Here is a 17,422-nt window from a genome sequence, read left to right on the forward strand (position 1 = left end):
CTTGTGTTCAGAGACTGTTGAGTCCTTGTTTTCATGGAAACATGGATTAGCAACAGAGTTTCAGACACCGCTATCCCGGTGGACAGGCTCACCTTGTTTGGCACTGACAGAAATGCAGCTCTGTGCGGTGGGGCTCGATGTGTCTACATCAACACAGAATAGTGCAAAGACTCTGTGCTAACCTCCAGTTACTGCTCATCACTGGTGGCGTTTATGACTGTTAGATGCAGACCTTTCTATTTGTCACGGCAATTCACCGCTTTCCTTGTAGTCGGTGTGTATACTCCTCCCAGTGCCAGTGCTAAGGAGGCACTCTGTGAACTGTTGGGGCCATTAGCACACTGCAGAATGCACACCCCGATGGACTGTTTATTGTTGCTGGAGATTTCAACTTGCGCTCTCTAAATTCCATCAGTATGCAGACTTTGCGACGAGAGTGGGGCAAACACTGGATCTTGTTGACACAGACATCCCCAACACATACAGGACAGAGGCCCGGCCCCACCTCGGCTCCTCAGACCACATCTGTTGTTCTAATCCCAGCATACAGACCGCTCGTCAGGTGTGTCAGACCGGTTCAGAAGTAGGTGAAAACCTGGCTGGCAGGAGCCATTTCTGCTCTTTAAGCGCACTGACTGCCATGGGTTCATGGAGCCGGCAACTGATGGTGATTCTATCAACTTAAGCGAGTATACGGCGTTGATGATTTGCTATATTAGCAAGTGTGTTGCTGACATCACTATGCCCAAGACCATCATTTCTCACCCCAACCAGAAGCCATGGATTACCACAAAGGTGTGTGCGCTGCTGAGGACCCGTGATTCCACCTTCAGAGCAGATGATAAGGCAGCCCTAACAACAGCGAGTGCCAACCTGACCTAGGCCATCAAAGAGGCAAAGTGTGCACACGCACAGAGAATGCACAGCCACTTTCAGGACAGCAGCAATACACCGAGCATGTGGAAGGGCATCCAGGACTTTCTGACTGGGAGACCACAATTAGTCTGGATTGGGAACTGACTCCAACACCATCATACTGAGCATGCCCCCTCCCCAGGGCTGTGTGCTCAGTCCACTGCTGTTCACCATGCTGACACATAACTGTGCAACAATGCACAGGTTGAACCACATCATCAAGTTCGCTGATAATACGACTGTGGTGTGTCTCATCACTCTGCAGTCCTCACTTTCTCCTGGTTAACATTTTGAGTCTAGTATGACATTGTTAGAATGTGAGGAGAGAGTCATTTGCCTTTGCAGAATTGTAAATTTTTAGTTTAACACTACCTCAAATTTTTTCGAATTAACCAACATTACAGCTTCATGCCTTGAAATGTTTCTTTAGAATGTATCTGTTTTGTGTTTTCTGAAAGATTCTCTTCAATATCTGTCACCGTGTCTCTGTTGACGACTCTTTTAACTGAATTTACCTCTTCACTTCTTTCATGTCCTTAGAATTCCCCTGAATCTGTGGGTCATTGTTTACTGAGGTTGACAATGAGGAGATGTGTTTATAGAAATTACACAGAATCCTTACAATGATGATAGAACCCCTAAAGTATGGAAACAGGCCATTTGGCCCAACAAGTCCATACCCACCCTCCAAAGAGTATCTCCCCCAGACCCATTCCCCTACCCCATTAGTCTACATTTACCCCTGACTAATGCACCTAACCTACACATCCTTGAACACTCTGGGTAATTTAGCATGACCAATTCATCTAGCCTGCACATGTTTAGAATATGGGAGTAAACTAGAGCACCCGGTGGAAACCCACACAGACACGGGGAGAATGTGCAAACTCCACACAGACAGTCGCCCAAGGCTGGAATCAAACCTGGGTCCCTGGCACTGTGAGGCAGCAGTGCTAACCCCTGAGCCACCGTGCCACCCTAAATTTTACTGCTGAAACACTGATCAATTTTTCAAGATGACTCCCCTGTTCATCTCCATCTGTCCAACAGCCTCCATTTAAAGTGCCTCTTGAGATGTAGTCATCAGAGCATTTAATTCTGGAGGCTTCCAATTCTCTAGTATGTTGCTATGGAGATTCTGAGGTACTTAGACACTGGAAAAGAGCAGAATATTGTGTAAAACAAATGGATTGTCAAGGGAGCACGCTCAGTGTTGCAGGCTCTGTTTGTGTCTGTGCCTCTGTGTCTGTTTCTGTCTCTGTGTCTCTGTGTGCCTCTGTGTGTGTCTGTGCCTCTGTGTCTGTTTGTGTCTGTGTGTGTGTGTGTGTGTGTGTGTCTGTGCCTGTGTGTGTGTGTGTGTGTGTTTCTGTGCCTCTGTGTCTGTTTGTGTCTGTGTGTCTGTGTGTGTGTGTGGTGGGGGGGGGGCTCGTTCTCACCCTCTGGACTGTTGTTAAACAGTGAGAGAGCAGGTTGAGTGCTGGGCTGCAGATCATCTCGGTTTGGAATCCCCATCACACCGTGAGCTGTGTCCCTTACAGGCTCAGCAGGAGAGGAATGGGATCAGCATCATCCACACACCGCTCCAAAGCGATTTTCCTGGATATTGGTGACAACCGCACACAGAAGGTACTGTCACTCACTGACCAGACACAGCCCTTTCCACACGGCTTTCCAGACTGCAACATTCCCATCTGGAAATCCCATTCAGTTCATCCAAATACAACAAAGGCGAGGGTTGGAAAAGCTAGTATTACAGATTCCAGGAAAAAAACGGAGCTTCCTGTTCAGCTCAAAATGACCCTGAGTCACCACCTCCCAAACCAGGAGGTTCTGACTTCACTTTGTGATCAACAGATCCAGAAACTCAGGGACTCAATACACCCTGCGTTAGGGGGAGAGAGAGAGAGAGAGAGAGGGGATAACAGCCAGGGTTCCTGTTCCTGATCCCTGTCAAGGGATGCTTGGTTGGAATTTATGGGCATGTTGCCTCTGGATGATGCGGTGTTTTCTGGGCCAGGCTGGGCCAGGCCAGGCTGGGCTGGGCTGGGCTGGGTTGGTCTGGGTTGGTCTGGGCTAGGCTGGGCTGGGCTGGGTTGAGCTAGACTAGTCTGGGCCGGTCTGAGCTAGGCTGGTTTGGGCTGAGCTGGGCTGAACTAGGCCGAGCTTGGCCAGGCTGGGCTGAGCTGGACTGGTCTGAGCTGGGCTGGGTTGGTCTGGTCTGGGCTGGGTTGGGCTGGGCTGAGCTAAGCCTGGCTGGACTGGGCTGGGCTGGGTTGGTCTGGACTGGGCTGGGCTGAGCTAAGCCAGGCTGAGCTGGGCTGGGCTGAGCTGGGCTGGGTTGAACTAGACTAGTCTGGGCCGGGCTGGGCTAGGCTGGTCTGGGCTGAGCTGGGCTGAGCTAGGCTGAGCTAGGCCAGACTGGGCTGGGCTGGGCTGGGCTAGGCTGGGCCGAGCTGGGCTGGGCTGGGCTAGGCTATGCTGGGCTGAGCTGGGCTAGGCTGGGCTGAGTTGGGCTGGGCTGGACCGAGCTGGGCTGGGCCGGGCTGGGCTGGACTGGGCCAGGCTGGGCTAGGCTGGGCCAGGCTGGGCTAGGATGGGCCAGGCTGGGCTAGGCTGGGCTGGGCTGGGCTGGGCTGAGCTGGGCTGGGCCAGGCTGGGCTAGGCTGGGCTGGGCGAGGCTAGGCTGGGCTGGGCTGTTCTGAGCTAGACTGGGCTGGGCCAGGCTGGGCTGGACTGGACTGGACTGGGCTGGGCTGGGCTAGGCTGGGCTGGGCTAGGCTGGGCTGGTCTGGACTGGTCTGGGCTGAGCTGGGCTGGGCTGGGTTGGGCTGGGCTGGGCTGGTCTGGGCTGAGCTGGGCTGGGCTGGGTTGGGCTGGGCTGGGCTGGGCTGGGCTGGGCTGGGCTAGGCTGGGCTGGTCTGGACTGGTCTGGGCTGGTCTGGGCTGGGCTGGGCTGGGCTGGGCTGGGCTGGGCTGGGCTGGGTTGGGCTGGGCTGGGCTGGGCTAGGCTGGGCTGGTCTGGGCTGGCCTGGACTGGTCTGGGCTGAGCTGGGCTGGGCCGGGCTGGGCTGAGTTGTTAATTATCTTGGTGACAGTGACATGAAGCAGGCAGTCTGAGCTGGGAGCTGGTCTTGTCTCGCTCTGAGAGATATGGGATCTCACAGCTCCTGCTCTTATCTGTCACAATTTGTCCAAACTGAGCTGTGTTCCTTTTCATTGGGACCACAGCCTGAGCCTGTGGCTCCCCCCTCTGTGTTTGTGGTTACTGATTCCGCCCCCCACCCCCACCCCATGCTCTCTCTCCCCTGTGTCCCCTCCTCCTGTTCCACTTGGTGCAGTAAAGGTAACGCTGAGGATTTCGGGTTGTGTAACCGTGGTGATCAGCTGAGCAGCTTTTACTGTCTCTGCTTCTCTTTGACACAGGTCATTTTCAGTAAATATTGCAGCCCCAGTGACATCCGGGAGTTACTGTGCAGCACCACAGGACTGGCTCGGTAAGAACCACACTCCCCAGGGTCCGACTCTCACAGGAGAGAGCACACTGACATAGAGAGTAAAAAACATTTCAAATTCACTTTCCATATTGGCACGGGGTTAGAAACAGAGTAAAGCTCCCTCTACACTGTCCCCATCAAACACTCCCAGGACAGTGACAGCACGGGGTTAGATACAGAGTAAGGCTCCCTCTACACTGTCCCCCCATCAAACACTCCCAGGACAGGGACAGCACGGGGTTAGATACAGAGTAAAGCTCTCTCTACACTGTCCCCATCAAACACTCCCAGGACAGAGACAGCACGGGGTTAGATACTGAGTAAAGCTCCCTCTACACTGACCCCATCAAACCTTCCCAGGGTTAGGGACAGCACAGGATTAGATACAGAGTAAAGCTCCCTCTACACTGTCCCCATCAAACACTCCCAGGGACAGGGACAGCACGGGGTTAGATACAGAGTAAAGCTCCTTCTACACTGTCCCCATCAAACCTTCCCAGGGATAGGGACAGCACAAGATTAGATACTGAGTAAAGCTCTCTCTACACTGTCCCCATCAAACACTCCCAGGGATAGGGACAGCACGGGGTTAGATACAGAGTAAAGCTCCCTCTACACTGTCCCCATCAAACACTCCCAGGGACAGGGACAGCACGGGGTTAAATACAGGGTAAAGCTCCCTCTACACTGTCCCCATCAAACACTCCCAGGGACAGGGACAGCACAGGGTTCGATACAGAGTAAAGCTCCCTCTACACTGTCCCCATCAAACACTCCCAGGGACAGGGACAGCACGGGGTTAGATACAGAGTAACACTCCCTCTACACTGTCCCAATCACACACTCCCAGGGACAGGGACAGCATGGGGTTAGATACAGAGTAAAGCTCCCTCTACACTGTCCCCATCAAACACTCCCAGGACAGGGACAGCACGGGGTTAGATACAGAGTAACGCTCCCTCTACACTGTCCCCATCAAACACTCCCAGGGATAGGGACAGCACAGGATTAGATACAGAGTAAAGCTCCCTTTACACTGTCCCCATCAAACACTCCCAGGGACAGGGACAGCACAGGATTAGATACAGAGTAAAGCTCCCTCTACACTGTCCCCAACAAACACTCCCAGGGACAGGGACAGCACAGGGTTAGATACAGAGTAAAGCTCCCTCTACACTGTCCCCATCAAACACTCCCAGGGACAGGGACAGCACGGGGTTAGATACAGAGTAAAGCTCCCTCTACACTGTCCCCCATCAAACACTCCCAGGGACAGGGACAGCACAGGATTAGATACAGAGTAAAGCTCCCTCTACACTGTCCCCATCAAACACTCCCAGGATACAGGGTAAAAGTCTCTCCACGCTGTCAATGAGATCATGGCTGATCTGATAATCTTTAACTCCATTCTCCTGCCTTTTCCCCATAGTCCTTGATTCCTTTCCTGATTACAGATCTGTCTGTCTCAGCCGACTGCAGTAAAGAATGCTGCAGGTACACTCCCCTCAGGCAGAAGAAATTCCTCCCCATCTCTGTCTTCAGAACATAACAGAAGCAGAGCAAAGTGCACAGGATGTTGTAAGAGACAGATCTGCAAATACTGACAGTGTTGCTCTGGGGCTATGTCATATTCCAGTGAAAACTAGACTCTAATGCCATCACAAACTGCTGATGAGTGTTTAAAGATTCTGTAGGTTAGTCGGTGAGGAATGCTTTTATATTGATTGAGTTTGTGGTTTCTGTGGGGGATGGATGTGGGGACAAAGTTAAGGTAATATGTGTAAACTGAAGTTTTAGACTGATGACCAACTTCTTGAGAGTTCCATCAGCTTGTGTTCCAGTTTCTGTCCAATCCCCACTCGTTGCTGAAGCTCAGGGTTCTGAGTCTTATGACTGTATTTCAGGAGCTCTGCGATTTCTCTGCTGGATTCCGACAACGCGATCATCTCCATTGATCCAACGATGCCGACAAATACAGCCAGGCAAGTGTATCCACCTGAGCCCAGGCTCCTGAACGTTCGTAATTCGTCATCACTCTGTAAATCATCTCACTCTGAGATTCTTTACCAATCTGCCTTGGTTCAGGAAGGTCAGTCTAACAGCCTCAACGCATCGAGCAGGATTTGCCCTCAATCTGTCCACAGATACTGAGCTTTTCCAGCAATTTCTGTTTTTGTGTCTGATTTTACAGCATCCACAGTTCTTTCAGCCTAACAGGCTGAGTGTCTGTTTGTAAATCCTCCCAACGGCAGATTGTAAAAACAGGACAGATCCTTGCTCCAGCAGGGGGGTGAGGTGGGGAGGGGGGTGGTGAGGGGGGCGGCGTGAGGGGGGTGAGTGGGGGGATGGGGGGGCAAGAACATGGGAGCATCTACAGCACATGACCATAGCTAGACTCCCTGAGTGATCTGGAACACACCAACACTAACCTACTCTCTGCTCAAGACAACTTCTTGGGAATGTTCCTTGTGACGTGTGAACATGTCTCAATGGTGTCCCATTCTGAACCAGCTCTGTCTCTGTGTTTCAGTTCTCCGTACAGAGTTGTTGCTCTGACTGGGGCTCAGTTATCAGGTAAGATGATGATCACCTTTGTACCAGCAATCCTCTCTGTACAACAGGCCCTTAAACAGGGAAGTTACTTCCTGATTGTCGCTGTGTATTCTGAATTGAGTGAGTATTTGTTACTCTGAGTGAGTGTGTGTTACTCTGAGTGAGTGTGTGTTACTCTAGCTGAGTATTTGTTACGCTGAGTGAGTGTGTGTTACTCTAGCTGTATTTGTTACTCTGAGTGAGTGTGTGTTACTCTAGCTGAGTATTTGTTACTCTGAGTGAGTGTGTGTTACTCTAGCTGAGTATTTGTTAGTCTGGGTGAGTGTGTGTTACTCTAGCTGAGTATTTGTTAGTCTGGGTGAGTGTGTGTTACTCCAGTTGAGTGTTTGTTACTCTGAGTGTGTGTGCACAATTATCGAATCTCAGAATTGTTACTTTGCTCTAGGAGGATATTTGGCCCATCATGTCCACACTGGCTATCGAATGAGTATTTTCCTGCTTTCTCCCCACGTCCCTGAATATTGACTCAATTTAAAATGTCATCCAATACCCTCATGAATACCTCAATTGAACCTGCCTCCACTGTATTTCCATTCCCTAACTGCTCACTGTGTGAGAAAGGTATTTTTCTCATTATCACCTTTGCTTCTTATGCATATCACTGTAAACCTATTCCCTCTTGTTCCTGTTCCTTTACAAACAGGAGCAGCTTCTCCCTATCTTCCCTATCCAGCCCGTTTATGATCTTGGAAACCTCAATCTGGTCTGCTCTCAACCTTCTTCTCTCCACCAAGAAAGTTACAAATCACACGACACCAGGTTATAGTCCAGCAGGTTTATTTGAAAGTGCTACCTTAACAGTCCCATGTTGTTCAATCTATCTTCATCATTGAAGTTTCTCATCCCTTGAACCATCTTGTGAATCACTTCTGCACTCTCTCCAATCCATTCACACCTTTGCTGTAATGTGGCATCCACAGCATACACAACACTCAGCTGAGGCTGAACAAGGCTCTTGTACAATTACAACATCACCTCCCTGCTCTTATACTGTACGACCCTGTGATAAAGCAGAGGTCACTGTGTGCTTTGTTAACTGCTTTCCCCTGTCCTCCCACCTTCAATGATCTCTGCACATGTACGGCCCGCTCCCCCTGCTCCTGCAGCCCCTTTAGAATTGTATCTTCTGTTTTATATTGTCTTTCAATGTCCTTCCTTCTGAGGTACATCACCTCATGTTTCTCTACATTAAAATTCATCTGCCACCTACCCACCTACTCCACCAACCTGTTGTTGTCCTTTTGAGTTCCACACTCAGTTCATAATTCTTACAATTTTTGTGTTATGTACAGACTTTGAGATCTTCCCTTGCACTCCAAGATCCAGATCACTAATATATATCAGGAAAATCAAGGGTCCCAAAAGTGACTCTAAGGAAACTTGGTGGGCGGCACGGTGGCACAGTGGTTAGTACTGCTGCCTCACACCGCCTGGAGACCTGGGTTCAATTCCCGACTCAGGCGACTGACTGTGTGGAGTTTGCACGTTCTCCCCATGTCTGCGTGGGTTTCCTCCGGGTGCTCCGGTTTCCTCCCACAGTCCAAAGATGTGTGAGTCAGGTGAATTGGCCATGCTAAATTGCCCATAGTGTTAGGTAAGGGGTAAATGTAGGGGTATGGGTGGGTTGCGCTTCGGCGGGTCGGTGTGGACTTGTTGGGCCGAAGGGCCTGTTTCCACACTGTAAGTAATCTAATCTAATCCACTACAAATCTTCCAGAAAAATATCCATTGAATCTGACTGTCTGTTCCCTATCACTCGGTCAATGTTGGATCCATGTTGCTACTGTCCCATTACACCATGGCGTATAACTCTCCTCAGTTTTCTCCTGTTACACAGCACTGTATCAAAAGCTTTCTGGAAACCTGGGTACACCACATCCACAGTGTCACCCTCATTGACCTTTTCTGTTACCTCTTCAAAAAGTGCTAACATTAATTAACTTTGAAGGAACTCTGAATGAGTATGTGCTCCTCTTTCACATTGGAAGAGTACCTTCAGGAAATAGTAATCACTGTATTTTGGGGTCACTCTGTCTAGGGGTCACTGTATTTGAGGGCTGTAGTTTTGAGGGAGGGGTAACCATGGAGATGGTTTTAGGTGGGGGTTGGGGGGGGAGGTTTGGGGTGTGGTTTGGGGAGAGTGGGGATGGTGAACATAAGTCAGTCTGGGTTGGTCACTGTCATAGCTATAGACATTCTCCATTTACAACTTCCTGTTGCAGAGAAAGACGAAGTTTTCCAGAACGTTCTAGCTCAAGTTGCAGAGCAGTTTTCCAGGTACAGTGTTTTCCAGTTTTCCAGGTAAATTTCCTGTCTGTGACAGTGTTCATCATCAGGAACAAGAGCCCGTCACAGAATCAATGCCTCTCTCTTTCAGGGCCTTCAAAATCAACGAACTAAAATCCGAAGTTACAAACCGTCTCAGCATTCTGGAGAAACGTGTGGAATGTACGTATTGGGCAGGGAGGCGGGGGAGGGGGAGAGGGAGAGGGAGGGAGAGGGGGAAATGAGAGAGGAAGGGGGCAAGAGAGAGAGGTAGAGCGAGAAAGGGAGAGGGAAGAAGAGAGAGAAAAAGAGGAGGAGGAGAGTGAGAGAGGGAGAGAAAGGATGAAAGTAAAAGAAGAGGAGAGAGAGAGAAAGAGAGAGAGGGAGAGTAAGAGAGAGGGAAGAGAGAGAGTGAAAAAGAGAAGCGGGTAGAGAGAGAGAAAGGAGGAGGAAGGATAACAGGGAGAGTGACAGAGAGTGGGTGCAGAGGGGGGAGAGATAGAGAAAGGAGAGAGAAAGGGCAGAGAGGGAGAGAGTAAGAGCCAAGAGAAGTGGGAGAGTGAGAGAGAGGGAATAGAAAATAAGAGAAAGAATGTGTAAGGGAGTACAGAATTAAAGAAAGAGAGGGGGGAGGGGGAGGAGAGAGGGGGAGAGAGGAGGGAGAGAGGGGGGAGAGGGGGGAGAGAGGGAGGAGAGAGGGGGAGAGGGAGGAGGGGGAGAGAGGGAGGAGAGAGGGGGGGGGGGGGGAGTAGAGAGTGGGAAACAGAAATGCTTGGTAGTAGAGAGAATGAGTGGAAAGAGACACCATGAGAGAGAGAAAGAGTGAGGGAGGAGAGGGTGAGAACGGGAGTAAAGAGCAAGAGAGAGAGTGTGCGAGAGAGCAAATGAGGGAGACAGATCGAGTGAGTAGGGAGAGAATGCAGGGGGAGCAGAGGCAGACGGCCCGGGATTCAGTCTACAGTCGGTGCTGCAGCCATCATTGCTCTTGGCAACCAGCATCCAAGCAGACCTGGGGAATTGTGGATTCAAATCCCCTGCAACAGGTTAGTCAAATTTACACTCAATTACTAACACCTGGAAAGAAAATCTAATCCAAGAGTGACCAGGAATCCATTGCTTATTGTCAGGGTCACTAATGTCCTTTAGGGAAGGAAACTGCCCTCCTTACCTGGTCTGGTGTACATGTGACTCCACACCCAAGGCAATGTGGTTAGACCATAAGACCATAAGACATAGGAGTGGAAGTAAGGCCATTCGGCCCATCGAGTCCACTCCGCCATTCAATCATGGCTGATGGGCATTTCAACTCCACTTACCAGTGTTCTCCCTGTAGCCCTTAATTCCTCGAGACAACAAGAATCTATCAATCTCGGCCTTGAAGACATTTAGCGTCCCGGCCTCCACTGCACTCTGCGGCAATGAATTCCTGTCACCTTGGGGAGCAGTCGCTATGAGGATGATTAAACAAAACCAGAAACTGCTGGAAAAGCTCTGCAGGACTGACAGTGTCTGTGGAGAGAAACTATTGTTAATGTTCCAGGTCGAGTGAACCTTCCTCAGAATCTGCTGAGCTTCTCAGTGCCTTCTGTATTTGTTTCTGATTTACAGCACCTGCAGTCCTTTCCGTTTTTATGAGAGTAATGACACTTGTTGTGAATGAGCCGCTCACATTCTGAATTTCTATATTTCCTATTCTGATCCTCTGAGTCAGGATTTTAAACAGTTGCTCCCTTGCATTAGCAGAAGTTTGTAATTGAAGTCACAGAGCTCCCAGAGGATCCTTATTCCATGACCATTCCTCATGGGAGCATCCTGCAGGAGGGAGTCCTGCTCCAAGGGACTCACATTGGCCTTCCCACACTCCCAGCCAGCTCAGAACGAAGCATTTAACCGGAACACCACATCCCTGCAAACTTTCTGCTCACTGCAAATCTGTTCCCTATCTCTGCAACCCCCTCCTGGCCCTATAACCCCTCCCTATCTCTGTAGTCCCCTCCAGCCCCTACACCCCCTTCCTATCTCAGTAACCCCCTACACCCCCTCCCTATCTCAGTAACCCCTACACCCGCTTCTATCTCAGTAACCCCCTACACCCCCTCCCTATCTCAGTAACCCCCTACACCCCCTCCCTATCTCAGTAACCCCCTACACCCCTCCCTATCTCAGTAATCCTCTACACCCCTCCCTATCTCAGTAACCCCCTACACCCCTCCCTATCTCAGTAACCCCCTACACCACCTACCTATCTCAGTTACCCCCTACACCCCCTCCCTATCTCAGTAACCCTTACACCCCCTCCCTATCTCAGTAACCCCCTACACCCCCTCCCTATCTCAGTAACCCCCTACACCCCTCCCTATCTCAGTAATCCTCTACACCCCTCCCTATCTCAGTAACCCCCTACACCCCTCCCTATCTCAGTAACCCCCTACACCACCTACCTATCTCAGTTACCCCCTAGACCCCCTCCCTATCTCAGTAACCCCCTACACTTCCTCCCTATCTCAGTAACCCCTACACCCCCTCCCTATCTCAGTAACCCCCTACACTTCCTCCCTATCTCAGTATCCCCAACACCACCTCCCTATCTCTGCAACCCCCTACAGCCCCTACACCTACTCCCTATCTCTGTAACCCCCTACAGCCACTATACCCCTCTCCCTATCTCAGTAACCCACTACACTTCCTCTCTATCTCAGTATCCCCTACACCCCCTCCCTATCTCTGTAAACCCTCCAGCCCCTACACCCCCTCCCTATCTCTGTAATCCCCCCCAGCCCCTACACCCCCTCCCTATCTCTGTAACCCCTTATAGCTCCTACAACCCCTCCCTATCTCTGTAACCCCCTCCAGCTCGTACAGCCCCTCCCTTTCTCTGTAGCCCCTGCTATACCCCCTCCCTATCTCTGTAACCCCCTCCAGCCCTAACCCCCCTCCCTATCTCTGTAACCCCCTCCAGCCCTACCCCATCCCTGTCTCTGCAACCCCCTACAGCCCCTCCCAATCTCTGTAACCCCCTGCAGCCCCTACCCCCCCTCCCTTTCTCTGTCAGGTTGCGATGTGAACAGAGTGGTGAGGCGACTGACTGTGTGGAGTTTGCACGTTCTCCCTGTGTCTGCGTGGGTTTCCTCCGGGTGCTCCGGTTTCCTCCCACAGTCCAAAGATGTGCGGGTCAGGTGAATTGGCCATGCTAAATTGCCCGTAGTGTTAGGTAAGGGGTAAATGTAGGGGTATGGGTGGGTTGCGCTTCGGCGGGTCGGTGTGGACTTGTTGGGCCGAAGGGCCTGTTTCCACACTGTAAGTAATCTAATCTAGTGTGTGGATTGGAACATCGGCAGTTGGAGAGAGAGGTTTAATATGCGGTGTGTGTGTGTGTGTGTGTTTTGGCAGTGGAGGGGCTGAAGGTGGTCGAAATCGAGAAGTGTCGGAATGACATCCAAAAGCTGCGCGATATAATCGAGGAACGGAGCAGCAGGTGGGAGTAGGCCAGAGGCTGCCTCACTCAGAGTGTGGGAGCCTGACTAACCCCAGAAATCATAACCCTGCTACCTACCCCCTCCCCGATAAACCTCCGAGTGCACCTGCCCCCTCCCCCTCCCCCACACCCTGACCCCCCTCACTGAGTAAACCTGCCCCCCCACACCCCACACCCTAACCCCCCTCACTGATTGAACCTGCCTCCTCCTCCACATCCTGACCCCCCCATCACTGAATGAACTTGGATCTGTGGTGGGGCGGTGGTTGGTGTGTGAATGTGGGAGGGGGTGTGGGGTTGATGAGGTGTGTGTGGGGGTGGGGCAGTGATGGCGGGGCTTGGGTGGGGAAGGCATGGGTGTGTGGGGAGGGGGGGTTGATGGGGCTGTGGTGGGGGTACAGGGGTGTGTGGGGGTGGGGGTTGATGGGGCTGTGGTGGGGGTACAGGGGTGTGTGGGGGTGGGGGTTGATGGGGCTGTGGTGGGGGTGCAGGGGCGTGTGGGGGTGGGGAGGTGATGGTGCTGGGTGGGGTATCGGGGTATGTGGGGTTGGGTTGGTAATGGAGGGGCTGGGGTGGGGGGTGGCAGGGGTGTGTGGGGGTGGGGTGGTGATGGAGAGGCTGGGGTGGGGTCAGGGGTGTGTGGGGGTGGGCGGTGATGGAGGGGATGGGGTGGGGGCAGGGGTGTGTGGGGGCGGTGATGGAGTGGCTGGGGTGGGGTCAGGGGTGTGTGGGGGTGGGGCAGTGATGGAGAGGTTGGGGTTGGGGTGCAGGGGTGTGTGGGGGTGGGGCAGTGATGGAGGGGCTGGGGTGGGGGCAGGGGTGTGTGGGGGTGGGGTGGTGTTGGAGGGGGTGGGGGGCAGGGGTGTGTGGGGGCGGTGATGGAGAGGCTGGGGTGGTGGCGCAGGGGTGTGTGGGGGTGGGCGGTGATGGAGGGGCTGGGATGTGTGGGGTGCTGGGGTGTGTGGGGGTGGGGTGGTGTTGGAGGGGCTGGTGTGGGGGTGCAGGGGTGTGTGGATGTGGGGGTGGTGACGGAGGGGCTGGTGTGGGGGTGCAGGGGTGTGTGGGGGTGGGGCAGTGATGGAGGGGATGGGGTGGGGGCAGGGGTGTGTGGGGGTGGGGTGGTGTTGGAGGGGGTGGGGGGCAGGGGTGTGTGGGGGCGGTGATGGAGAGGCTGGGGTGGTGGCACAGGGGTGTGTGGGGGTGGGCGGTGATGGAGGGGCTGGGGTGTGTGGGGTGCAGGGGTGTGTGGGGGTGGGGTGGTGATGGAGGGGCTGGGGTGGGGGCAGGGTTGTGTGGGGGTGGGGGCGGTGATGGAGGGGCTGGTGTGGGGGTGCAGGGGTGTGTGGGGGTGGGGTGGTGTTGGAGGGGCTGGTGTGGGGGTGTGTGGATGTGGGGGTGATGATGGAGGGGCTGGATTGGGTTGGGTGGGGGCAGGAATCTGTCCTCCTGTAGCCGTGCTCTGAGCGACTCCCCCCCGTTCTGTTGGTTTGTAGTTTCCTCGATGAGAAGATGCTGATTCCTCACCGGGACGTCCCATCACACCCCAAGGTAATGGCATTACTCACTCCCCTCCTGGTTAGCGCACAGTAACCAGGTAACTAGCTGTGTTCACTGTAACTAGTTGTGTTTGTTCACTATAACCTGCTCTCTGGGAAGGCGATGGATAGTCATATTATCACAAGATCACGAAATTCCTGAGTCCCAGTTAAATTCCTGAGGATCTGGGTTTGATTCCTGCCGTGGCAGATGGTGGAATTTGAATTCAATAAACATCTGGAATTAAGAGTCGAACGATAACCATGAAACCAATGCTGACTGTTTGACAAACCCCTCGGGTTCATTAATGTCCCTGGGGGAAGGAAACTGCCATCTTTCCCCGGTCCGGCCTACACGTAACTCCAGACCCACAGCCCTGGGCAATAAATGCTGACCCAGCCAGTGACACCCACATGTTGTGAATGAAGTTTTTTTTATAGATATTTTTATTGAAAATTTAACATATTTTTACAAGTTTATAAATAAAAAACATCGTATAAACATTGATATACAATTAAATCTTAAATAAATAATAACCAAAATTTATCAAACAAAAAAAAATACCGAGAGAAAAAAAACTCAACTAACTACTAATCTAACCTACAACTAACCAGAGTGTATAATTAAGTCTCTTACATTATTCAAAGAAGAGAAAAAAAAACGATGGATAGCACAGAAATTGGGTAGTGAGATACATGCTCGGAATGTATTAACATCAAATCGTAACAAAACCCGTATTCGTGCGGGATTCCTCTCCCAAGGGCCCCCAGACCAGCCAGGGTCGCCATCTCAATTAAATAAAAGCCCTTGTTAGGATAGCCGAACTATCTGTATTTAAGTAATTCAAAAAGGGCTGCCATATTTTAGGAATAATGTGGTCTTTCAGTGCACCATGTTTGTAAGGACGTTCAGGGGAATACATTCCATAATTAATCTGTGACAATTCGAAAGTCCAGGGGGGCCCTCAGCCACCCAGTTCACCAAAATATTTTTCCTTGCACAGGAACAGAGAATAGAAAATAATCTCTTCTCGTGCATATCCAGGGAGGGAAAGTTCGAAAAGCCCAAAAGGAGAGATACAGGGTCCACTCTAATTTCCGTTCCTAAAATTTCTGTCAGAGCACTTGCTACTTTAGTCCAATATCTACGGATCTTATGACAGGTCCATAAGCAATGTACAAGAGTGCTCCTGCCTTAAATTTTGCCAATCGGTCCGGTGCTATATGGGCCCTATGAAATATCTTCAGCTGGATAGCCTGAGTTCTGTTGCAGATGATGATTCTTCTGGCATTTTCCCAAATGTCATTCCACGTTTCTATAGAGATTTCCAGTCTCAAATCCTGATCCCATGTTTAAGCAGATTGTCCATATCTCCCGACACTTCATCATGTAGTAAATGATAAATAGTACTGACTACATTCTCTGTCTGATTTATAAAGACTATCTAACAACGTAGTCTTCTTCTGTTTGTAATATCAAATTTGGAAATATCGAATGAGGTCTCCATTAGGTATTTCGAATATCTGACGCAGTTGTTCAAAAGACATCAGGACCCCATCTTTAAACAGATCCCCCAGACATGAGATACCCCTGGATCTCCAGAGTTTAAAAGTGGTATCTGTAAGCCCCGGTTGAAATCCCCATGCTCCCACTATTGGAGCATAGGGGGATGTTTTATGTGAGTTACCCTCATTTTGCCGCATTATATTCCAAGCTTTAATTGTGTTTAGTATTATAGGGTTTTTACAGTGATCCGTAATGATTTTCCTCTTGTCTGAAAATAAAAGGTTAATGAGTGGGCATTTTACTTGAGAGACCTCGATGTCCAGCCAGATTGATTGTGGATCAGACAAGACCCAATCAGCTATGTAACTTAATAGGGAACTTAACTGATATTTCCTGAAATCTGGGAAATCTAATCCTCCCCTTGCCTGTGGAAGCTGTAGCTTCTTCAGCCTAATGAGGGCCATCTATGATTCCAGATAAAGGAACCTAACCAGCCATATAATTTACGTATAGCCACGCTCGGCAGCATCACTGGGAGCATTCTCATAGGGTATAAGAGACGGGGCAGGACATTCATTTTAATTAGTGCTATTCTACCTAGCCAGGAAATTGGAAGGTCTCCCCATCGCTGGAGGTCCTGCCTTATCCTTTCCAGTAAATGCACAAAGTTAGCCTTGTATAACTGACCAAATACTGGGGTGATAAAAATGCCTAAATATAAGAAACCCTCCAGGGACCACCGAAAGGGAAAGTGGGATCCGTCCAATAAGTGGGATATACTAGCAAGGCCACCCATTGGCCTGGCCTTCGATTTTGAGAAATTAATTTTATAGCCTGAGAATGCACTAAATGTATTAATAACTTGGATTAAGCGAGGCACGGACATCAAAGGATTACTGAGGAATAGGAGAACATCATCTGCATACAGGGTAATTTTATGTTTACCTGTACCAATCCTCGGGGCCGTTATATTAGGATCAGTCCGTATAGCTTCTGCTAGTGGCTCAATTATTAGCGTAAATAACATCCCTGACGGCAACCCCTACCCACACTGAAGCTATCCGAGCCTAATCCATTGGTAATCACAACTGCCTTGGGATTACTAATATAATGTTGAGACCCATTTAGTAAACACCTTTCCAATGCCAAACCTTTCCAATGTGTAAAACAAATATGACCATTCAACCCTATCGAATGCCTTTTCTGCATCTAATGAAACTACTCCTCCTGGTATGGTTCCCTGATGGCAGGCTTGAATCATATTCAAAACCCTTCTAATATTATTGGATGATCTATGGCCGTTAATAAACCCCATCTGATCCTCCTTTATGATATGTGGCAGTACCCTTTCTAGTCTCAATGCTAACGTGTTTGAGAGTCCGGACCTGACCCACGGCCGATTCTGCTATGGTCTTGGAGGTCACGGCCTTTAGCTCCGCCCCTCCGACTCAGCGCTCAATTTCCTCGATGTCTCGTCCGTGCTTTTGTAGCGCGGCCGAGAGTGAGTCCCATCGGCTCCAGGACTCTTCGATGAAGGCATCGATCTTCACATTGAGTTTGGAGATGATTTCCACGAGGCGCACCACCGTAGGTAAGTCCCCCCTGGGCGGCTGTGGAC

The 17,422-nt window shown here is 50.9% G+C and overlaps 1 protein-coding gene across 1 annotated transcript in view; it reads left to right on the forward strand.

The window, feature by feature from the left end:
• Window positions 1–2,469: 2,469 nt before the first annotated feature.
• pde9aa (phosphodiesterase 9aa) overlaps window positions 2,470–17,422 on the forward strand; it is a 66,592-nt gene continuing 51,639 nt past the window's right edge. Inside the window, exons 1-8 of the mRNA XM_060833892.1 lie at window positions 2,470–2,541; window positions 4,339–4,409; window positions 6,314–6,391; window positions 6,940–6,983; window positions 9,245–9,299; window positions 9,400–9,470; window positions 12,678–12,762; window positions 14,256–14,310. Coding sequence (XP_060689875.1) covers window positions 2,470–2,541; window positions 4,339–4,409; window positions 6,314–6,391; window positions 6,940–6,983; window positions 9,245–9,299; window positions 9,400–9,470; window positions 12,678–12,762; window positions 14,256–14,310 — 531 coding nt within the window. The remainder of the gene's footprint in view (window positions 2,542–4,338; window positions 4,410–6,313; window positions 6,392–6,939; window positions 6,984–9,244; window positions 9,300–9,399; window positions 9,471–12,677; window positions 12,763–14,255; window positions 14,311–17,422) is intronic.

This window comes from Hemiscyllium ocellatum, chromosome 12, assembly GCF_020745735.1.
Source record: "Hemiscyllium ocellatum isolate sHemOce1 chromosome 12, sHemOce1.pat.X.cur, whole genome shotgun sequence".
NCBI classification, from domain to species: domain Eukaryota; kingdom Metazoa; phylum Chordata; class Chondrichthyes; order Orectolobiformes; family Hemiscylliidae; genus Hemiscyllium; species Hemiscyllium ocellatum.